This window comes from Dipodomys merriami, unplaced genomic scaffold, assembly GCF_024711535.1.
Source record: "Dipodomys merriami isolate MVZ:Mamm:240054 unplaced genomic scaffold, mDipMer1.0.p SCAF_26, whole genome shotgun sequence".
Taxonomy (NCBI): Eukaryota; Metazoa; Chordata; class Mammalia; order Rodentia; family Heteromyidae; genus Dipodomys; species Dipodomys merriami.
In genome coordinates this window covers 10,270,425-10,294,888 of record NW_027204048.1, presented here as the reverse complement: position 1 = coordinate 10,294,888, position 24,464 = coordinate 10,270,425, and the positions used below count along the sequence as shown (strand labels likewise).

The 24,464-nt window shown below is 44.9% G+C and overlaps 1 protein-coding gene and 1 long non-coding RNA gene across 5 annotated transcripts in view; one reads left to right on the top strand and one right to left on the bottom strand.

The window, feature by feature from the left end:
- LOC138836967 (uncharacterized) overlaps window positions 1-11,424 on the bottom strand; it is a 102,768-nt gene extending 91,344 nt beyond the window's left edge. For all 3 annotated transcript variants that reach the window (XR_011375132.1, XR_011375130.1, XR_011375131.1), the window contains exon 1: window positions 11,383-11,424. This is a non-coding gene — a long non-coding RNA (uncharacterized lncRNA). The remainder of the gene's footprint in view (window positions 1-11,382) is intronic.
- Window positions 11,425-11,623: 199 nt separating this feature from the next.
- Vldlr (very low density lipoprotein receptor) overlaps window positions 11,624-24,464 on the top strand; it is a 40,366-nt gene continuing 27,525 nt past the window's right edge. The window contains exon 1 of one of the 2 annotated variants that reach the window (XM_070035675.1): window positions 11,624-11,897. In XM_070035675.1, coding sequence (XP_069891776.1) covers window positions 11,816-11,897 — 82 coding nt within the window. In that variant the 5' untranslated portion in view covers window positions 11,624-11,815. The remainder of the gene's footprint in view (window positions 11,898-24,464) is intronic. The other variant, XM_070035676.1, reaches the window with a different exon arrangement.

Here is a 24,464-nt window from a genome sequence, read left to right as displayed (position 1 = left end):
ATGCTCCATATTTCTAAGGAGAGGTTGTTGGTTGTTTTTTTTTTTCCAAAAACTTTAAAAAGGAACTTTTGGAGAGAAAACCACAAAGAGTTCTCCCCAAACCCAGTTAAGCATATGAAATTGACTATCAATTTTCTGCTTTCTTTGCAAAGCCAATACTGCCAAGTCTAAATACAGTCCCAGTATTTTTAGCTGAGCAAGATTTACATGACTTTGGTAATTACAAAAATAAAGATTCTGATGGATACCAAGAATTTGGGGAAAGTAAGGATAGAGAGGTTGAGGAGCTGTTGATTAAAAAATACCAAGTTTCAGGTAGACAGCAAGTACAGGTTTCATGATACACTGCACAGCAGAGTGACTAGCATCAGTAAAAATGCACTCTACATTTTAGGGTAACTTGGAGAATAAACTTGAAAAGTATCATCATTTAAAATTATATGCAAATGAAGTGATAATATGCTGACTAGCTCGATTTCATCCTACCACATCATATACATTGTACTCCATAAGTTATACCACTAGGATTTTTCCAATAAAAATATCTAAAAAAAAAAAAAAGAACCATTGGAAAATAAAGTGTTTAATTTCTTACCATAGCAAATAAGTTTTTTAAAAGAGCAGAAAAAGATCTTAATGGAATAGCAGCTCTAGCTAACAAACAGGATATCAGGCCTATCTAAAAATAGACAAATTCAAGGCAGCTCAGATCAGAGGCAAAGGAAATTGGAAGAGAATTTGACCTGATGAAATAATTCCTGTTTTTACCTTCCATTTCCAAATAATCCCTGCTGCAATGTTTCTGATAATTCTCCAGTGAATCATTTCCTGAAATGAACTTAAAGGAAATGATATCAGATCCACAAGACCCCCACCTCCACTCCCCCCAATCCCAACCCCCTTTGCTTTCTCTTCATCTTCTATGAACTTTTTCCATGGGCAGCACCTCTTAAGACAGCCAAACAGAAGGCAGGGCAGGGTTTGAGTATGGGCAAGTTAAAAAGGAGGAACTAAACCATGGTGTTGGATATGGTTATTTTTTTTTCTTGTATACACATAACAAGGTTATAACTGAAAGACAAAAGGGGAACTGTTAGGTATATGAGAATAAAAAGTGACAGACATAATACATGGGAAGATAACATATGTCCCAACATGTTCCCATAATGCCTCAGGTTCCTGCTCAAATGCTTCTTCTTCCCATAATGCCCTTGGTGCCCACCCAACCAATGAAAAGAGCCATAGAGCCACATCACAAGCCATCAAACTATCAGTGCAAAGCTCAGGAGAGAAGAAATTTGAAGAGCCCCATGCTATAAAAACCAGCTCTCTGAGAGCTTGCCATTAAACTCTTCTCTAGTCCTCTCTCCAGATGGAGAGTTTCTGCAACTTTCTTTCACAGCTTTCCTTTCTCTTTCAAATAAATTCTCCTTTTGAGTGTTTCGCTCTCCTTGGCTTTATTTCTATACGGTTGCAGAGAAGAAGAATCTACCTGCTCACATATTATCATAACCACTGCATATTATCCCTCCCCTGCTTTTAGTTCCCCTTTCAAGGTCATAATTTAACTACCAGGTCATAATCAGAAGAGCAGAGGGAGGAATGATATTTTTATTTTCCTCCTCAGTGAATCTTTAACACTCCAGGTTTAACCTGAGAGGATTCGATTTGGTTCCCAGTCAAGGTAACATAAATACTATACTTGCTACCTCTCATTCTGTTCTCATGATTTGTTTGCTGTGTGTGTGTGTGTGTGTGTGTGTGTGTGTGTGTGTGTGTGTGTGTGTGTGTGTGTGTGTGTGTGTGGCGGGGGTGGGAGGGGGAAGGAGATATTAGATGAACATGTGTTTCAAGAATGACCATATAGGAAGAAAACTATAGAAAACTATAAAAAACTATAGAAAACTATAAAAAACTATAGAAAACTATAAAAAAAAAACTTACAGTGTGCTTTCTTAAAGTACGAGAGAGTTTACCAAGTAGCCAGGCTTGGACTTCATCTAGCTAAATTAAATCTTAAAGCTTTTCTCCTATAAGTGAGCGTTTCAAACTAGGGCACTTTCCTACTGAGCTCCTCCAAACAAGGGATTATTTTTCTTAGATTCTGCCCACAATCTCCTTCCAGGGAATAATGATGCCCTGTGTATAAGAGCTTCAAACTGATTGTGAAGGCAACACATCAATTCAAAATATTCTTCTCACATGATATAAGACATAGCTATCAATTTTTGTTCTGTTGTTTCACATGTTAAAAATTGTCCCATTCAGCTAGGCCAGTTCTATAATGTCACTATAGAAAGAGAGAGAGAGAGATCTTCAATGGCTTTCCTAGACTGTAGAGTGCTTTCAGTACTCTTTATGCCAGCCAACCCTGTCTCTTTCTTCTTTGTTCTTTCTTATAGGCCCTGGCAAAGTGGACAAAAAAGATGACAAAAAAATGTACAGAGAAAAGACTTAGCAATAATACTGCCTCTTTGCTGTCACTTGTGCCTTGAATAAGAGGTATTTCTAGAATTCACAAAGAGAACCAAATATCTTCCCATATTTTCATTCAATTCATCCAACACACACACACACACACACACACACACACACACATTTTTTTTTCCTGTTGTGGGGCTTGAACTCTGGGCCTGGGAGCTGTCCCTCAGCTCTTCAGTTCAAGGTGAGTGCTCTACCACTTGAGCCACAGCACCACTTCCAGTTTTGAGTGGTTTATTGGAGATAAGAGTCTCACAGACTTTCCTGCATGGGCTGGCTTTGAACTGCGATCCTCAGATCTCAGCCTCCTGAGTAACTAGGATTACAGGTGTGAGCCACTGGTGCCTTGCTCCAACATACATTTTAATCACAAGTTTTTCCCTCAAGATGCATACATCTTATAGCAGAAAAGGACTAAATGTTGATTGCAAAGAGTAACATTGGTGATTTGGGGTGTTATGGTTAAGAAAAAGAAAGACAAGCATCAGAAGTGATAAAAATCTCAGGTGTATGTCTCATTCACCTGTGCTTCCAAATAGCCTCCAGTTTTCTTCCCTAAAGAAATCCAAGTCAATTTAGGAACAAAAATCTGATGTGGGTCATTAACCATAAATTGTTCTTCAATTTAGGTCAATAACTATGAATTCTTCCACCATAAAGACATCTCTCCCAATGTTTCTTACTTCTCTCATTTGCATTGACTGTAGAAAAATAACACAACTCAGAAAATTACTCTGATTTACATACTTTTTCTGCTAGTCTTGGGATGAAGGGATAATTCTTAGTAGTCCACATAGAATTCCAGTTCCTACTAACTTTCATCATCATACTTTAGCAAACTAACCCCAGCCAAAAGACTGTTATCAGCTGAAATCACAATTGCATTAGGCTCAAAATCATACTTTTTCTCACCTACAGTAAATTGAAAAGTTCCATTAAGACAGTGGAAGAGGGGCTGGGAAGGTGGCTCAGTGGTAGAGTGCTTGCCTCATATGCATGAGGCCCTGGGTTCGATTCCTCAGCACCATATAAATAGAAAAAGCTAGAAGTGGCACTATGGCTCAAGTGGTAGTGTGCTAGCCTTGAGCTGAAGAGCTGAGGGACAGTGCCCAGGCCCAGAGTTCAGGCCCCACAACGGACCAAAAAAAGAAAAAAGAAAAAGACTTCAGTAGAAGAAGCTGTTCCTCCTAAAAGGGCATCTCCCATTATAATACAATTTCCTTAACTCTTTGATCTGTCTATTTATTCCAAACTTCTGACTCTAGGAATCATTAAGTGGCCAATTCTGTCATGCCTTATAATTGAGTGGGCACTCGATAAATGAATGCTATAGTCCTCAGAAATAATACACTTCCTATTGGCAGCAAATCCAAGAGAAACTTCCTTAGAAGAAAGCAATATCAATGGCCACTTAAACAAGCCTGAGCTGGCTCCTGTCAAAAAGGCAAACAGAAAAATAGCAACTTGCTCCTCAAAGGCAGCCACAAGGACTGTCTTGCTGATGCTCTCCAGTCACCTGGTATGCTACTGGTCCCACAGAAAGCACTCAACAAATCCCTGTAGTTAGATTAATTCACAAAGGCACGAGACTGGTGATATGTAATCCAGCACCTGATGGATGGATGCCAGCTGGGTTTCCCACAGTCTGGCTATGTCCAGCTTCTGACCTCCCATGGTCCTTGGCCGTCTTACAGCTGACAAGTCTAGCTGGGCATGAGATGCTCCGCCAAGAAAAGGATGCACACATCAAGGGTTGGAACACTGGCGGGAGATTTGTTCTTTCTTCTCAGGCAACAGCCAACACAAGATCCTTGTCTTCCTTCGGGTGACATCTCATTCAAACTTTGACACATTGATTTCTGCTATACTGCTCTACGGCTGAACTTCAACCTGGCCACAGAGTTGGTTCATAATTTACATGCGCATTAGATTTGCCTGCAGGGCTCCAAAATGTTCATTCCCAGGATCCACTCCCAAATATCTGAATATTGTTCTACTAGGGAAGAGCTCCAGTGTTGATAGTCTTATAAATTCTACATGGGACATTGGCATGCAGTCAAGATGGAAAGTCATTCCCTTACGTTGGTTAAATCCTAGGCCTGTATCTGTTTTCCCCTCGCCTATGTTTAACATTGAAACTACTGATCACCATCCTCATCATCCCAACAGCAACAAAAAATTGTCATTGGAATTCATAATAATACGTAACAATTATTGGGCATTATGTCATCATTCTAAGGGTTTAAAGATGTGAATGCATCTAGTCTTTAGAAAAAGTAGGTTTTCTTGTTTATAGAAAGAGACTAGATAATTTGACTAAGTTTTCATCACTAGTAAATGAAGAGACTGGCTTTGAAACCTGGGAATCTTTCTCCATCACTTACTCTCTTAACCATTGACCTATACCACACTTCCTCTGCATTCATACAGTACACGAAGGTTTTCAGGTACCTACTGGGTGTGCTCTGGGTCCTGGGCAGAGAAAAATCTTCATTCCAATTGAATTATGATCATACATATCCACTTCTATTATACTTGATCCAAAACTTATAATAGCTTACTAACTGCTCTGAGATAAACATGCAAATAATATGAGTCTAACTACCTCAGTTGTGCTCAGTTGTGTTCTCTGGTATCTTCTCTGACCTTCAGCCACTATGCTCACCAACAATTCTAAATCCACTAGGGAGATCTCATAGACAGGCTCAGATATTGGGACTCTTCTCCACTCTACATATATGGTCATGTTCAGCGTTAGAACTCCTCATAAACGTGTTTTTACAGAGATGCAGGGGCAAACACTCCCAAAGAGACAAGTTGGAAAGAAGCAACATCTGTCCGTTGAGAGGTACACACTGCAGTATAAGAATTTGAAGCTTGACACCAATGGTTCATGCCTGTAATCCTACCTACTCAGGAGGCCGAGATCTGAGAATCCCAATTTGCAGCTAGCCTTAGTAGGGAAGTCCTGGAGACTCTTATCTCCAACTATACCAAAAAGCCAAAGTGGAGGGAGACTCAAGCAGTATAGAACCAGCCTTGAGCAAAAAAGCTAAGGGATGGCACCTAGATCCTGAGTTCAAGTACTGGCAAAAAAAGAGAATTTAAACCACACATAACTAAGAAAACCTTAGTTATTTCAACTATGCCATTCTACAAAATTCCTAAAAGTTCAAAAGTCGTATTACCATGGTGAATCTGTACAGAGTTACTTTACTGCCTTAACATACAGATTTAAGGTCTTATGTTTTAGTAATTGTTATGCTTAGTTAGTTCAGTAGAGGAACATGAATGAACCTCACATCGCCAGATACTCTTGTTTGTAGAGGGTTTCAAATAATATAGGACTACCTTCTTGAAACCTCCTGAAAACTACATTTATGACAAATAAGAACAATCACGTTTCTGGCCAGAAGGCTAGGAATTAATCATCATAGTTCTCAGAAATGAAGTGGTCCAGAACCTCATTCCTGTACTGAAAAGAAAAGGAAATGAAATCCACCACTTTGCAAAAATAAAGCACACTGATGAGTTCACAACACAGTCCAAAATGCATCCAGTATCGATCCACTTCAACTTAGAATGTAAACTGTGATTTGCTTTGCATCTTCCAAGTCTATACATTCGCCCTCTTCCTCCTCTGACATCCTAGTCTCATTTGCCACTGCCATTGTTTGTGCTTTCTTTGCCCACAGATCGGACATCTATTAGGTCACCCAAGTCCTGAATAACATTCACCACTGTGACCTAGATCAAAAGTTCATGCGTTAGTCTTCTGAATTCTAATAAGGTTAGCCCATGATGTGTCAACTGTAGTTCTAAACTGGATAACTGTTGTGGAGAGCTGTCTTGTGTACTATAAGATACTCAGCCACAGCTCTAACCTCTGCCCCCTAAATGTCACTAGTGCCTCTGGCTCAGGCATGACAACTAAAAATGACTGGTGACATTGACAAATGCAAAATGACAAGAACATTTTTTCTGTGCTGTTTCTGGGGCTTGAACTCAAAACCTGAATGTGCTCTAGAGCTTTTGTGCTTACAGCTAGTGCTTTACCACTTGAGCCACAGCTCCACTTTTGGCTTTTTCATGGTTTACTGGAGCTAAGAGTCTTACAGACTTTCCTGCCTAGGCTGGCTTCAAATTGTGAGCCTTGATCTCAGCCTCCTGAGTAGTTAGGACTATAAGTAGGTGTGAACAACCAGCATCATCTAACAAATTATCTTTTAATGGGGGTGGTGGTGGTGGTGGTGGTGGTGGTAATAATTGCTCCCAGTTGAAACCACTAGTGTGATCTCATATTCAACCCATTTCTGATTTGCTCCAACTATAAGCTGATTTTACCAGAATGGCTAGTTTTACTTTCTGAAATTATTCAAAAGCAGTCTGAAAAATTGCCTTTGTTCTTGGGATTTCTAAAATATAGATATCACTTTTAATACCCTCCAATTAGGATTTATTAGTAATTAGTCCACATTAAACATTTGATTTGGTGTTGTGGGAGGTCAAAGAGTTGGTTTGACCAAGGCATATGAGAAAACAGTTAAGACAGTCATTATCAATCCTTTCATTCACCTTCTTGAGGCTCTCCAGGAGCAGTTGGTATGCCATTTCCACTGGATGGCCACCTGTGCAGCTTGCCCAGTGCTTTATAGTCAGCACTTCCATCCCTGGGAAGGTCATCTGTACAGTTAGATGTAAGTAAAAGCTCAATCTAAACTGACTTAAGTTACAAAGGAAATTTATTAGCTCAGGTAAGCAAGAAGTTCCACAGAACAGCAGCTTTGGGGACAAGCTAATTTACACTCCCAAGTTTGGGCTCTGTTTCTTCTAAGTTTCTCAGCTTCCTCTTCTTCATACTCATCTTCAAATTAGGTTCCTTCATATGGCAAAATGGAAAAATGGCAAAACAAACAAAACAAAAACAGTTCTGGCCTTACTTACATGAACAGATAGTGCCTTTTTAACTAAGTAAAATTCCAAACAAAGATCCTAAATCACCTCATCACAACAGAATCAGTTTGGGCAAGGAGCCCACTGTTTAAATATCCAATCGATGTGGTCAGAGAAGGTCATAGGCTGGCCGGTGGAGGCCCTGAACCAATCACTGCACTTGGTGGAAGAAGTTACATACATAGGTGAAGTGGTTCTCAAAGTATCTTCCCTAACTGCAGGCTCCACCATTCCAAGGGAACCTGCTGGAAATATAAATTCTTGGTCCATTCTGGAATCTCATCAATCAAAAACATGGAAATGGGGTCAGCCAATCCCTGTCTAAGCAGTCTTTCAAGTGATACTGATAGAAGCTAAATCCTACCACCCTGGTTTAGACCATCAAATCCTACCCATGGCGTCTAGAGCAATGGATGATCCATTACCCTGGGCAATCATAAAATTAGAAAATATCAGAATGTAGGATTTGGAATGTAGCATCACAACACTTTAGAAGGGAATGATTTTTTTCTCATCCTTCTAGTGCTGAAGCTGTGGGAATCAGTGCTTATAAATGAGTAAACTGGCTTGAAGATTATTTTTCTAAGGACCTTTAAAGAAAGGAAATGTCTGATGAGCACTAACCTTAGCTTTTTCTTTGGGCTCTAATTCCCGTCAGGAAAAAAAAAAGTACAAATAAATTGATATATCCATTTGACAAATAAAGCTACTTAAAAATTAAGCCAATATTATAGAAGCCATTCTCTAATAAAAAAAAAAAGTTTCTCAGTCATGACTAACCCTAAGAATCCACAAGAATAGAGTTATGTATCCTGATTCCTGAGCTTTACCCTAGGCCGAAGGCTCTTAGGTGTCCGGGGTGCAACATTGATGTCTTCTCTTCCTTTCTTTACTATATTCTCTCGTTAGCAGTGCCTGTAATTTTTCTTCCTCTATTCTTCCTCTCCATTGTCTCCCCAAATAAGTCACCCCTTATACCTGTCCAGAGTGATCTAAGACAAACTGGATGCCACACATCACAAGACCTCCCTAAAGTCCATAGAATAAAACCCCAAAGCCTTCGTATCATCTTCAGGCTAATATCCAGGCTTTGCCTTTTGTCCTCAGTCTTAATTACCATTAGTTTACTTTGACTTAATACTCAAGCTATTCTGCATCTCCTGAATGACTTCAAAACAGGCTACTGCCCTTGGGCCATAAATCTCTCTTCTCACCAGGAACTTTTCTCCCTCTTCTCACCTGTATTAGTCCGGTTAGTGCTCTGCTGGGCTTAGGGAACAACACGTCAATAGATGAAGACAGTAAAGATTTATTTCTCACTTTCTCTATGTCAGAGGTTGACAAGTTCTCTTTTTCTGTCTTTGTCTCCCTCCCTCACCCTGATTCAGTCTTTATTACATATTCTTTTTTGTAATTCATGGATCATTCAAAATAGCTGCTGGACAGATTTGGCTCGTGGACCCTAGTTTACTGACCGCCCTCCCTCCCCAGCCCCATCTTAAGCATCTCTGGGACATATATACATAGGCTATAGCACAATTGCCTACTCATCTACCTCTCCCCACCCCAGATCTCATTTTTCTCAGACAAGTGTTGTTATATGGGCAGATTGTGGGAGTCAAGAGGGTTGCTGACAAAGCCTGGAAGCAAGTAGTGCCCACTTCTATGAGCCCAGTTAATTCAAGCATATCAATCCCCACTCAAAATCAGCTCATTTCTTCTAGTGACTAGTTACTTCTTAGAGTAACCAAATATATTCCTCTTTGTGACCTTTTTCATCTAACAATGAATACTTTGCACCAGGACACATGTTGGTAGTATATGTGTTGCAGTTACAGAGTAGGCCAGTGAATTTTTAAAGTCATCAGCCCATCAGAAAGGAGAGTCCAATGAGTCAACCAAAGAAAGCTCGAATACAGAGCTGCAGCTAAGTTCACCAACAGTTTATTTATGCTGGAAAGCACACTGCATGCTTGGCAAAGGTAAGCTTTAGTGTTACCATACCAATGTCTAGCTTGCATTATATATTTTCTCTCAAGTAAAACATTAAAGAGACACAGGACTGGTCATTAACTCTGTTTCTCTTCATATGGATTCTACCCATGGTCTCAAGCACCTTTAACCTTCTATAAAGGGAGCCACAAGAATTCAAGACACCCTGTATCCAAGGTCTGGCTATCTGTCTTATCACAGGCGCTAAGAGAAGAACGTCAGTATGCACCTGCAAACCTAAATGGCATGGATTTCAATTGTTTCCCGCGTAATGTGGGTGTCTGTGTTTGGCTGCGGAATTGGTAGGCATCACATAACCAAAGAGTGGGCAAGATAACATTTGACATGCACTACAATGCAAGGCTCTGTCCGCAGATTTATCATTTACCATCTGGATAAATTCTGATTCCATCAAAATGTATCCTAAGAAATCTCCCTTCCCTGTCTCCTGGGTACCAAAAGTTCCTAAATAAGGTCCCTTCTGATTGGCTAACCTTGCCAAATTCCCAGGAGAACTGAAGCAAGAAGACAGCTCTGCAGTGCCCCTGATCTCAAACCACAAATAAAACAGAGCCAGGATATGATATCACTGTAATCTGCCAAGTTTGAATCCTTCAAGATACAACAACTTTTTACACATGTATACCAACTATTATAAAAGGTGAAATTGCTCCGTCAGTGCTGCTCTCCTGGTCCTGGTGATGATGATGCAACAGAAACACCACAGCAAGCCCTGGACCTCATACAAGGGAAATGTACAAGAAAACTGAAGTACACACACACACACACACACACACACACACACACACACACACACACACACACACACACACACACACACCATTATAAGATCAGGCCCTGTCAGGCACAAAACAAAGATCAGTCTTTTCTAAGTGTAGACTCTGTTTTCTTTTCTCTTTCCTTAAACCTTAAAATTGAACGTTACCAAGTATTATCAAGAAGAATAAATCTGGGGGGGGGGATGTTCCCCTCCTCCGAACCAGAAAAGGTTAGGCTTTTAATTACGGTCCCCCCCACCAGCTACAATTTTGTGCAATTAGCAATTAACTTTAATCGTTGATGAGCGAACACAGAGCAGCGCTAGCGTTTCCCTCCTCCCCATCCCAGACTATTTTAGTCGTGTTCTATTACAGAAGACAAGCCACAACCTCACCGGCTCCCCCTCCTCCCCCTCCTCCCCCTCCTCTCCCCCTCTCCATCTCTCTCTCACATGCACTAAAAACACACACATTTAATATTCAGCAACACGGCACCTCCTGGTCCGATGGACACCAAGTCCACATCAGAGCAGCCCCCAAGGGGGTGCCCCCACCCCCTCTTCTGTTACTTTCAAGGTTGGGGAGAGGAGGTCCCGGGAAGATGCTGCCCCCTCCACCAGCCTCTCCCGAAGGGCCCAGGAGAGGGTGGGCGGGAGGTGCTCGTGGCCCACCCCCCCGACCCCCCGCCCCGGCCCCCAGTCCGCCCGCCCCACCAGCTGCACAGCCCGGGCGAGCCGGCGCGGCCGTTGCATCAGCGCTAACCGCCGCCGCCCGGGCGCTGGCGGAGGCCACGGCCGGGAACTGTAGGGTGCGCGCGGCGGCGGCGGCGGCGGCGGCAGGTTCCCGGGATCAGGAAATTAGGACAGGCACCGGGGATTGGAGGCGAGGGCGATGCGCGAGCCAACCAGAGGCCGCCCCGGGCCCCCGTGAGCCCCGGGGCGGACGCGCGCCGAGCCGCCGGGGCCCCTGGAACCGTCCGGATGGCGGCGACCGCAGCGGCGGCCACGGTCACTGCCACTCGCGGACGCACGCTCACACTTGCACACGCACTCGTACACCCGGGGCGCGCGTGAGAGGAGGAGGAGGAGGAGGAGGGGGAGGAGGAGGGCTGAGGCCGCCGCGCCCCCGCCCCCCGCTGACCACTCCCCCTCCTGCCCCCCCCCCCCCCGCTTCTCACCCCGCGCTCCAGCCGCCGCCAGGGTGGGTGCTCCGCCGCCCGCTGCTCTCCTCTCGGGGCTCCTCCACCGCTCCCCGACCCCCACCCCTTCCCCGCCTCTCCCCTCCCCTCTTCTGCAGCCTGCATTATTCGCTGCCTGTGGGCTCCACTTGCACCGCCGCTGCTGCTGCTGCTGCGGCCGGGGGAGGTGGGTGGGTGGGTGGGTGGGTGGGGAGGAGATCGTGCAAGTTGTAGGGGGGAAGGGGGGGTGCCCTCCTCTTCCCCCCCCTCCCCACTCCCTTATAACTCCTTCCCCCCCTCCTCCTCCTCCTGCTGCCTTTCCCCCTCCCCGCCCCCACCTCCTTCCTCCTTTCCGAAAGGGCTGGTAACTTGTTGTGAGGAGCGGGCGAGCGGCGGCGGCGGCGGCGGCGGCGGCACCATCCCGGCGGGCACCATGGGCACGTCCGCGCGCTGGGCGCTCTGGCTGCTGCTCGCGCTGTGCTGGGCGCCCGGGGACAGCGGGGCCACCGCCACCGGTGAGTGCGGAGACGCGCCCCTCGGCCGCGGGCGGCCTGGAGCTGGCCGGGGCGCGGGGATGTGCGTGTGTGTGCGCGCGCGCGCGCGCGCGTGTGTGTGTGTTGGGGGCTTCCCTCGCCCCCCTCCCCCGAGACGCGAGGCTCCGCCGGCCCCCCCACCCCACCCCTCTCCGAGGAGCCCCCCCCTCCGCTCTGCTCCCCTTCTTCCCCTCCCCACGCCGGGGGCGCCTCTCAGCTGTCAGCGCCCAGCGGGCCGGGGGTGCGGGGTGGGGGTAAGCGGAGAGGACGGCGGGGTGGAAGGTTGGCTAAAGCGGCTCCTGCGTCCCCCCCGCGCCCCCCACCTTCTCTCAGGACCCCTGATGTTGGCCTGTTTGTGGTCGGGTTCCTCCCCTCCCCATACCCCCGCCTTCCCTCCGTCCCCCCCCCCCTCTACCCACTCGGCAGGGGCTGGGAGCGTGCGCTTCTGAGCCGTGGAACAATGGTGCTGCCTCTTCTGCCAGGCGGGGTGGCAGGAAGGAGGCAGCCGCCCGCCGGGCCGGGGCTGAGGGGCGCGTCCTGGCCGGGGGAGGAGGGGGGTGGCCGGGGCGCCCCCGGGACTGGAGGCCGCCGCCGCCGGCCAAGAATGGACGGCTGGTGAAGGTGGGCGCTTGTGAGGGCCGCGGGGGCGCCGGGCACCGGCCCCCGGGGAGGGAGGGAGGGAGCCGGGGGCAGCCCGCCGTGAGCCGGCGCACGTTCCGCGGGTGGCCGCGGCAGGCCCCGCCGAGCCCCGCCGAGCGCGCAGCCCGCGCCCCCCGCACCGCCGCGGCTCGGGCCGGGGCTCTGCGGACTGGGCAGGGTGCGGGAAGTCTCGGCTTCAGGCTGGACTCGTCCCCGGGAGCTTCCCCGCCCCCTCCGCTCCGCCGCCTCCCCCGGGAGGGGTGTGTGTGTGTGTGTGTGAGTGTGTCAGCCTCCGGTGTCTCCCAGGTGGCGGAGCGGGGGAGGGGAGCGGGGGTGGGGGTCAGGGCGGGGGGTGGACCCCGCTGTTCATCGGGTTCGTTGGCCAATCCTGATTCCCAAAGCAGCTTCTTCCCCTGGAGACTCGGGACCTTGGTCTGGTCACTGCCGACCGCCTGCGTTCTGAACAATAGACGGCCGCGGGCAGCGTGAGAACCGGTGTGGCCCCGGCTGGTGGGGAGGGGGGGGCCCGGGGTGACGATCGTGAAGCACCCCGGGACTGCGCGGCCGGGCCTTCGGGGCCGGGGAGCCCCGCGCCTCTCCCTGTGCCCCGGTCTCGGTCTGTCTCCCTCCGTGTCTCTCTGTCCCCCCCTCCCCGCCCCCCCTCTCCTACTTGAGCCACACAACTTTTCTCGGGCTGGCGACCGAGAGCTCTTCTGAGAAGGGTCCTTGAAGGGTTCTTAAGACGTGACCCCGAAGGGGCTGGCCTGGTTGCTAGTGGAGAACTGGGTGGGTGGGTGGGGGCAGGATACGGTCCCCCCCCCACTTCTAGCTCGTCCCCTGCGTTCTCGCCAGGTGGCTTTAGAGCGCGGAGGCCTGTGCGCCGTGCGCTTACAGTTCGCGTGTCTCCGGTGCAGGGAGAGCGAACTTTCCCAGGGACGCGCGCGGTCCAGCAGCCCGTCGGGCCGGACGGGGAGAGCGGCCGCGTCTGAAGCTCCCCCCGCCCTCCCCACCCCCACCGCCCCTGCCCTTTGCTTCCACTGTCCCGAGCGAGCGAGCCAGCGGGCGTGTGGAGCTGGGACGGGCTTTTCTGCGCTCTGTGATTGGTTGATGGCAGGATCAGGGTGAGGTTTGGTCACGTGGTCCCGCGGACTCTTTAATTTTAGCAGCCAGAGAAGGGTTATTATTAAGAGAAAGTAGAGGACTGGACGGGCTGAGGGTGGTTGGGACTGTTCCTTGGGCAGGGGAAGGGGGGAGAGAAAAGGAAACTTTCACCTGAGAAAGGCAAGTGTGTGGAAAAAAGTAGAAATCTGTCTGGTGTGTCACAGAAGAAAAGCCCCACAAGAATTTTGGGAGGCTAGCATTAATCGTTGATGTATAAATAATACTAATTTATTAAACCATCTCTTAGAATAGTGCCGTGACTGGTGTGGTCTTTATTTGCTTTGTAATGTTTTACAACACTAAGTTATGCCAGGTATTGCCCATCTTCCCTGGAGGAGGGAGAAGACGTTTCCTTTTGGTTCCATGGCCCTGCATATTCTTGCACTGTGAAGAACTTTCTACCGGAGGCTAACTTTCCCCATAGAGTGCTGTAATGCCCTAAACTGCAAGGTAGTCCATTGTGTGTGTGCGTGTGCGCGTGTGTGCATGTGTGGCTCAAGTTAGCCAAAGCCCTGTGTTCACTTTGTGTTCACTGAGTGAGGGTTCCCTTCGCACCTCTTTGTCACGTGTGAACTCAATGGCATCCCCATACACAGAAGCCCATGGGAACCTAAGCAAAGAATACAGTGCTTTTCTGAACAGGAGCAGATTTGGAGGCAGGTACTGACCGTCTGCCAACCTAGACTGACTGCTGCCTTCAGTTCAAAGTCCCGGGACATGTGAGCTGACTTTCTGATTCTTTTCCTCTATGCTTACTACTCTTTCTCTTCAGCCCTTCCCTGTCCCCAATACACAGGCTCACAGGGCTGGCCCAAATACTATAGGGTAGGACAGGTGTGCGGGAAGAGTTGTTGAGAAAAGTCAGGCTAATTAGAGAGACTGAAACACCTAGTTGAAAAGTATCCAGGGTTGCTGATGACATTTTCTTTCAACTGAGGTACAGATTAAAGATCTGGGGTACAGTATGTTCTTCAAGGCCATTGTCCTGTGTGCGTGTGTGTGTGTGTGTGCCATTACTGGGGCTTGAACTCAAGACCTTACCCCGAATTTTGCTTTTTTGTTCAAGGCTAGTGCCACACATTCACCTCCAGCTTTTTGCTGGTTAATTGGAAATCAGAGTTTCACGACTTTTCTGCTTAGCCTGGCTTCAAACTGCAATCTTCAGACCTCAGCCTCCTGAACAACTAGTATTAAAAGTGGTGAGCTACTGACACTTGGCTTTGGAAGTGACGCATTTTGTGAAAGCTACTCACGTAGGGCCAGCAACAATCAAAAGAATAGAAACTTTTTATTTCAGGGAGTGGGTTGAGCTGACAGGCATTACTAATAGACCTACAGTAGGAAACTGGAAGATAAAGGGGAAATACACCAGGCTTATCTAGAAAGCTAAACAATCAAAAAGTATGGTAATGCTAATAATATTCCTCATCCAATCCAAGAAAGAACATTTGAGCAGGCTTTTGGGAAAGAGTTGCTAGCTAATGACAGTTCCTTGAAGCCTAGAACAACTTTTTCTTTTCCCTTCATACTCCATGACCCTAAGGCCTGTCCCGTGTATTTTGATTCTTTGCTTTTATTGCCTAAATCTCCAGATACCTAAAGCATGCCTATAAAGGCTGACTTCAGCAGAGCTGTGAAATGTTAAGACTTCAGGACAACAAACTGCATATTTAAACACTAAGCATTACTACCACAAAAAGAAAAAAGATGGTTCTGATCTGTATAAAAGACTTCACCGGAGTAGGGCTTTATTGTTGTTGTTGCTACTGTTGCTATTATTGTTATAATTTTTGGAAAAAGTGAAAAGTAGTCACCAAGCTCTTCTGTTCCAGGAGGAGTATCAAGCTAGTAAGACAAAATTCCCGGAGTAATGTGGCCTTAAAATCAATGGCACAGGACTAGAGGTATGGCTCCAGTGGTAGAGCATTTGCCTAGCAAGACCTGAATTTAATATCCAGTAAGGGTGAGAGGTTAATGGAGTAAAAGCACAGATAGTTCCTAATTATATGGCTTCAAGTTTTGAGCCCAAAACCATAAGACTTAGCATGTAGCATAGAAAGATAGACATATATAGTAAATAGCTAGAGTGTTTTCTGTTCCTCATAGATTGCAAAGGAGCTTTTCTTCTCAGTAGAAGAAATAGTGGCAGGATAAAACAGTTACCTAGTCAAGTCACAATTAGCTCCACTTTGGATATTGATCTTTTGGACAACTACCTTCACACGCTAGCCTATAAGAAATCAAGTGCACTAGGACTATAATAAAATGTTTGTTGTTTGTTTGTTGTAAATCAGGCATTTTATTACTCACTGTGTGTGTGTGTGTGTGTGTGTGTGTGTGTGTGTGTGTGTGTGTGTGTGTGTGTGTGTGTGTGTGTTGAACTCAGGGCCTGGGTACTGTCCCTGAGCTTTTGTGCTTAAGGCAAGTGTTCTACCACTTGAGCCATAGCTCTACTTGTGGCTTTTTGGTAATTAATTGTAGATTAAAAGTCTCACAGATTTTTCTGCTTGGGCTGGCATTGAACCGTGATCCTCAGATCTCAGCCTCCTGAGGCGCTAGGATTACAGGCATGAGCCACCATCACCAGGTTATATAATAAAGTTTTTAATGGTACGTAATCATAAAGTTTTTAGTGGTACATAATCATATATATGACATCAGTTCATGGTAGGCCTAGACAACTGCCAGACTAAAAATACCTAGTTACATTAATCTCAAGGTACTTAGGTCATAGTAATACAGACTACTTTCAAGGCAAAGAGTCAAAAACAAACCAATTAAGAAATGTACTTGGTGGAGGGGAGGTAGAGCAAAGGGGAGAGGGGTAGACGACTGAAGGGAGGAAAAGAAAGTCAAAACTTCACTATATATACTACAAAATTAAGAAAAGGAAGGGAAGAGTTAGGTGTATGGGGGGTGAGAATGTTGAAGGAGGGGACATTGATCAACTTGCATTGTATTGGTAAACTGCTTTGTAAAATGGAAACTCCTTAGTACAACTATTTACAGATAACTTTAAAAAGTTTAAAACAAACAAATGCTTCTTTTGAGGTTATGGTTGAGATGAACTTATTATGCAAAAGTAATCCAGGAAAAAGTTGTCCCCCAGCTTAAGAGGGGAAAATCAAAAGACATGTAGATTTTCTGAGGGCTTAGAGACGAATATGACCTAACTGTAGGAGAATCTGACTCTGTCCGTGAAAAACATCTCGATTTTAATCTCTGATTTTTTTTTCAATGTAAATGTGTTTCTTTGCTAAGGTCTGCTCCAAACACTGCTAACATATGCCACAAAGCTTGACACACTCCCCATACTGTAATGAGATGGCAGGTGGTACCTTAACTGTCGCCCACTTTTCCCACTGTGTTTTCTTGGAGAACTTGAGCCTACTGGTCTTGACTAATAATGAAGCTAGAGTGTCTGTTAGGTGTACTGAGAATACACATAGAGAATCTCCTAGAACAATCCCAATATTTGTTCAAAGAGCTTTTGCCTGCTTTTTGCTGTGGAAATATGTAGGTAGGAAAGGGAGTATGTCTGGCCCAAGGTTAAGAAATTATATTTGGGTCACTAATTTGGGGCATCCGCATTGGCCCTGGTGGTTATTGTTCTTTATAGATCTAGATCAAGTATTGGTGATGGAGATGAGTATGTGATGGGCTGTACAATGTCCCAAGAAAGAGAGATGATAAAACCTTGGGGGTACATCCATCTTGGCAAGCCACTGCATGAGTCATAACTTAATAGGGTTTCTATGGAGATGGAGTCTAGCAAACTACTTTTCTGCCCTGACTAGCCTTGAACCTTGATCCTCCAAATTTCAACCTCCTGAGTAGCTAGATATGCAGATAGGAGCCACCAGTAGGGATTCCTATTTTAGATATGGACTCTGCTTAATTTTCACTTTTCTTAAGAAAGCTGTCTTAACTGGACACCTATTATCCTAGCTACTCAGGAGGCTGAGATCTCAGGATCACAGTTTGAAGCCAGGCAGGGCAGGAAAGTTCATGAGTTAGACTCTTATCTCCAATTACACAACAACAACAGAAAAACCCCACAATGATCTCAAAGTATGGTCAGAGACTAGCACAGTCTGTGTATCTCAAGTGGCAGGGCACTAGCCTTGAGCACCAGAACTCAAGGACAGTGTCTAGGCTCTGGGTTCAAACGGGACTGGCATAAACACAAACAACATACACCCAACAAACAAACAAACAAAAAACCCTGCCCTATGATCTAAGTTATTGAGTGATCTGAAGTTTTACTAAGCAGGATGAAAGCTGAAGCCAGTTTCTTTTTTTCCCCAATCCTGGGGCTTGAAATCAGGGCCTGGATCCTCTTTGTACTCAAGGCTAGTCCTCTACCACTTGAGCCACAGCACCGCTTCTGGCTTTTTCTGAGCAGTGTATTGGAGATAAGAGTCTCATGGACTTTGCTGCCTGGGCTGGCTTCGAACCGCAATCCTCAGATCTCAGCCTCCTGAATAGCTAGAATTACAGGTGTGAGCCACCAGCACCCAGCTGGAGCCAGTTTCTTTTGTATACGGAGTTGGTCCTTGGTGGTAAAACAATTGTGAGGGTGTGCAGCAGAGGTCTGGGAAGTACGGAAGGCCGCTTTAGAGCTGTTAGCCTAGTGACATAGCCTGAGCAGATGGTCAGTAATGACCAAGAGGAAAAACTCTGAGGAAACTGGTGGGGAATGTCTACTCAAGCCTAGAGACAGTGGGAAGTCAGGAAATAGCTCTTCTGGCCATTCTGTTGCTTAAAGCACTGTCTTGATTTGGATAGAGAATTTGACAGCCTGGAGGCAGAGGAAGAGGTGATTTAAATTTAGATCAAGTGTGAGATGGGGCTTAGATTTATCCTGTACTTGATCACCAAATGGTCGGAGGGAAGAATCTGGGCTGGTTGCCTGGCTACTCCTTTAGAGTAAGTGGAGGGGTCAGTTATAGTTAGGACACAGGAAGATAGGAAGATAGATTTTAGAAGAACCACTTTAGCATGCATAGACTCATAAGGCATCCAGATGAGTTTTACCGACATATTGGGCCCAAGAGCTTTGCTCAGGTTGTCACCATCACGTCTGTTTTAAAACACTAGCATCCTGTAGTAGACACAAGATAGACACAAGAACATATGAGGAATAATAGTGTACACAGCCTTTATAACCTTGAACACGAAATAGCCTCTCCTTGTAGGATCTACAGCTACTAAATTGAGCACGATGATCTCAAAGCATGGTCAGAGACTAGCATGGTCAAAATTAACCTAAAAAACCAGTAGCGTGTGTTAATTATACAAAAGGGTTCCATTGTAATATTTCCGTACAAGCACACCATCTACTTTGATTCAATTCACCTCCTCTATTACTCTTTCTCATTTTCCTTCTACCCCTCTTTCTGGGAAGTTTTTAGTTATTAGTCATTATTCTATTTTTACACAGGCATATAAAGTAGTTTGATCTTATTCACACACATTCTCTCTCTCTCATACACACACACACACACACGCACGCACACACACACACCTTCATGTTTCCTTTCTCCTTCCTTGTATCACCTAATTCCCAATCACAAATAGTTCCATTTTACCCCCCTGTTTTTTTAACTCTAGACTCCACATATAAGAACATATATGATCTGTTGGTTATTTTAGTCTAGGTTATTCTAGTTAACATGCTGATTTCTGGTTCTATCCATTTTCTGCAAAGCACTTAGTTTCATTCTCGTACGACTGCATAATACTTTATTGTGATTATACCACATCAAAAAAAATTGTCAATTGATGTGCAGGGCACCTGTGCTGATTCCACAGTTTGGCTGTTGTGAACAATGCTGCAATAACATGGGTATGCAGGTATTTTCAGTGGATACAGGCTTATATTTCTTTGGATGGATGCTCAGAAGTGGCATAGCAGGACTATATATATAATATATTTTTATTTTTAAAGAACCTCCATATTGATTTCCATAGTGGCTACTCTAATTTATATACCAATTGATGGCACATAAAAGGTTCCTTTTCCATCACATTTGTGCCAGAATCTGTTGTTGTCTGATTTCTTGATGATAGCCGTACCAACTCTGGTGAGATGGAAATTCAGGATCATTTTGATTTGTATTTCCTTTAGGGCTAAGGATTCAATATTAACTATTCACAAGCACAATCGAGGGTCCAATCTAGACTCTATGGGGCTGGGACCCAGCATTCTGTGTGCTAGCAAGACTTTCATTAGAACCTGAGTACCACAGACTTAGTGTGCTACTACCCAAGAGCCTTTGCTCTTGGGCCCTCAAACAGAAAACCAAGAGCCATGTCTTTCTAGAAAAAAGACTGTTAAGGAAATTCTAGTAGTGGTTTTTTTAAGAACTAGAAACAAGAAAACTGTACTACAAGAATACCATTCTGGCAAGTGAAACCACCTAATTCTGGGTTAATTTAAGTGAGGTTTATTATCAAATTCCAAATCTACAGAATATTCTACAAGAACATAGTCTTGAGTGGAGTGCTCTCGTTCATTTGTTCATTTGTGTGCTTGGTAGCATGGTACCTAGAGCTAGAGTATTTGGGTTCAAATCCTGTTTCTGCCCAGGGTAATCTTAAGCCAAGTACTATATTTCCCTTCTCCAAATAGGTTTCCTGAAATGTAAAGGGGAGACAATGTTGCTAGCTATGTAGACTGAAGATTAAGAAACATGAACTGCTGAAGCAGTGTTTGGTCGACCAAAGAAAAAAAAGGCATTTAGTTATTTATCCATGATTCTTAGGGTAATTTCCGTCAGATGTAATGGGAATTTTATTTAGACAATTAAACAATAAAGCTCACTTATGCCAGTGAATCAGATGGATTAATCTAACTTTAATAGCTTTTAGTTGTCCCAGCATTGGTGCTTATAGATCTCAAGGCTGACTTTCAGGCCAAAAAAAAAAACCTCCCCAAAACCACAACCTTTACCTTTGTGACCCTGAATCTTTTTCTTAGTATCTTGTTGCAAGATTTAGTTTCGGCACATTCTCCTTCTTCTCCTTCCCTGTAGGAAAACTTCTTTGCTGACTTGGAAATCTGCTTGTACTAAAAGGAGTTTTAGCCTATGAATAGAAAAATTGGCATTATATTAACAAACCATAGATGTGAGCTAGCTAAAAATAAATGCCCTTGATGGCCCCAGAAGTTCCAGACAAATGGGCTGAAGACATTAGTGCACACGCCTATACTTACACAGCAAGGATGGGCAAAAGAAATGAATTCCTGGCCTTGGCAGCATCAAATGTGGCATCATGAGCCCCACTGTGCAGTGTCAAGTACGCTCTGAGCCTAATACTTTCAGACACTTCCTGTATATTCTGAGCATTCATGTGGGAATGCCCAGAATACCTACGAGGAATCTGTAGTCCATCCTGAAGGCTTAACACTTAACTGTAAGGTATGGACAGTGTAGGGTTTTGTTGTTTTTGTTGTGTTGTTATCACTTGAACTTAGGGCCTGGGCACTGTCCCTGATTTTTGCCCAAAGCTAGCACTCTACCACTTTGATACACAGTGCTACTTCTGATTTTCTGGTGGTGAATGGGAGATAAGAGTCTCACAGACTTTCTTGCCCCTGCTGGCTTTGAACTGAAATCCTCAGATCTTGGCCTCTGGAGTAGCTTGGATTTATAGGCATGAGCCTATAAATCCTGGCTCTTTTTCATATTCTTTCCTTTCCTTTTCTCTTCTCTTTTCCTTTCCTTTCTTTCTCTCTTTCCCTCCCTGTCTCCCTCCCCTTTTTCTTTCTCTTCCTCTTTCTTTCCTTCCTTTCCTTCCTTCCTTCCTTCCTGCTGGCCGTCCCTTCTACCTTCCTGCCTTCCTTCCTTCCCTCCTTCCTTTCTGCCTGCCTTCCTTCCCTCCTTCCTTTCTTTCTCTCCCTTCCTTCCTTCCTTTCTCTCTCTTCCTTCCTTCCTTTCTTCTTCTCTTCTCTTTCTTTCTCTCTCTCTCTTTCTCTTTCTTTCTTTCTTTCTTTCTTTCTTTCTTTCTTTCTTTCTTTCTTTCTTTCTTTCTTTCTTTCTTTCTTTCTTTCTTTCTTTCTTCTCCTCAGGGCCTAGGTGCTGTCCCTGAGCTTCTTTTTACTCAAGGCTAGCACTGTTCCACTTGAACCACAGCTCTACTTCCATTTGTTTTAGTAGTTTATTAGAGATAAGAGTCTCATGGACTTTCCTGCCTAGAATGGCTTTGAACCATGATCCTCAGATATCAGCTTTCTGAATAACTAGGATTATAGGCATGAGTTACCAGTGCCTGACTATACAATGTTTTGTTGTTGTTGTTGTTGTTGGTTATGGGGCTTGAACTCTGGGCGCTGTCCCTCAGCTCTTCAGCTCAAAGCGAGTGCTCTACCACTTGAGCCACAACACCACTTCCAGTTTTCAGAGTGGTTTTTATTGGAGATATGAGTCTCATACTTTTCCTACCTGGGCTGGCTTTGAACAGCGATCCTTAGATCTCAGCCTCCTGAGTAGCTAGGATTACAAGCATGAGCCACCAGTGCCCCATGTTTTTTGATGGAAACCTGTGTACTGTTCTTCCATATTAACCTGTCTCTTACAGTCAGTGAACAGTCAACATGTGACTAGTTAGGTGAGCAAGGCACTTGCCATGTGGGCATCCTAGTCTGATTCCATCTCCTATACAAGTGCTTCTGTAGAAGCAAGTAGTTCCTCGACACTTTGGGGAATTCATTCATTACTCATTTGCGCAGCCATGTAAGTGAGTAGGTAAAAATAATTGCCCATTGCTGACCTAAAGGAGGAAAGCTAGACAAGTTTAATTTCCCCAGGTAAGAGAACCCCTTTCAAATTCCTCCACCAAACTCCAGTATTCACAAGAACGTCTTTCTGGCTAAAACAGAGCTGGCACTCTATGAACTTCCCCCCCCTCCCCCCCTCTCCCCCAGAGTTCCACCTCCCCCTGGGCTTTGGGGAACCCCCTAAAAATGCATTTGGCTCCAGCATTTCACCTTTCTGAAGACAGATGCTGAGAGATAGAATGCTTAGTGTCTCTACTCACAAGGTTCCTTTTGAGAGATGTCAGTGGCTTTCACTTAGCCTAAGAATTAAGAGAACCCTGGTTGCAGACAATTTCAAGCTTAGCCTGTTCTCTTTTATACAAACTATAATACTGAACTTGAGATTTAACTTCAAGGATGGAAAGAGACTATGGGTCTGCAATCCTATAATCCCCCCAAAGCTTTGCAAACCAAAAGCTTCTTAACTCATTTGGGGCCTTTAAATTGTGGACCTCTGAACAGCAGCAGTCCTAGTTGAGTGCCAGAGATGAAGAAGTAAAAGAAAAAAATCTTTCTGGATCTTGGAGAGAAAAGCCATGGTGTTCCCAGGTAGGCAGCCGAGATCTCTGCGTATTCAATTTAGTGTCTGAGCTCTTCCCGCGATGCACGAAGCTGAGAATTAAACAGAATGAGGTAAAACACTTTCTGCCTAGTAGCAGCCTCTCCAGACCAAGTGCTTAGGAAACTAGGAGGCCGGACCATAAAGCTTAAGGTCATATTTGCCTATGTTTAGAGGACTCTGTAGAAAGCCAGCTTTCCTCCTGTTCTCTCTCCTCATCTACACAAGCAGTTGGGAGCAGGGGAGTTATTTTGGTAGCACATCATATTCCCAGTGCCAAGTATCCCTCCTTCCTAATGAAGTGTTTGTTGCGCATGCCATGATAAACACGGATTTATGACAAGCAGGCAGAAGCATGAATAAAGGAGACACATCTGGAACAAGAAAGGTAGAAATGAGTCTCCTTTTCATCTTAGGAGAGTCCAATGAGCAGGAAAGAACGCTTACGTCAGTTGGGATTCTTTTTTTTTAATGCATGGGTGCTGAGTTACTAGGACTTGAATATAACTGATTACTTTTGATAGCTTATATATTACAACCAAATTCAGAGAGCTCCTTTAAAAGATGATAATGAACTAAAAATCAGAATATCATATGCTAGGTTTTAACCCCAGGCTAACTTCAGTATGTACAAAATTATAGCTTAAAACCTTTTTGGGGGCCTGGGAATGTGGCTTAGTGTTAGAGTACTTACCTAGCATGCATGAAGCCCTGGGTTCGATTCCTCAGTACCACACACACACTGAAAAAGCCGAAAGTGGTGCTGTGGCTCAAGCGGTAGAGTGCTAACCTTGAGCAAAAGAAGTTCTGGGACAGTTCCCAGACCCTGAGTTCAAGACCCAGAACTGGCAAAAAAAAAAAAAAAAAAAAAAAAAAAAAAATCAGTCAAAAACTTATTTGTATGGAAGTTTTCATCCAGGGTACCAAACCTTGAAGTGGAAAACTATCTTTTGACATCTTTTAAATTCTTTTCTCATGAGTCCCTGGATCCAATTCCCAGTAACACACACACACACACACACACACACACACACACATACACACACACACACACAGACACACACACACAAAGTCCTTATCCAAGTCTGATGTATGGTTACCACTCTGCCTGTGTAGATTTCACTATCAATGTTTTTTAAAAAATCACATTTAGATCCGACCTTTGGTAACTAAAACCCTTCAAAACTTTTAACTCTCTTTGACCTTCACTGTATCCTAATTGCAACCTTACTTCCAAGTCTATTTGCATCTCTGGTCTCTGATTGCAATGTGTTCTTCTCCTACTTTTTCAAATAAAGTATAAAGTACTCAGAATAGACTCTTCCTACACCCACAGTCCTCAGAGGTGGTAGGGATCTAGAGCTACAGC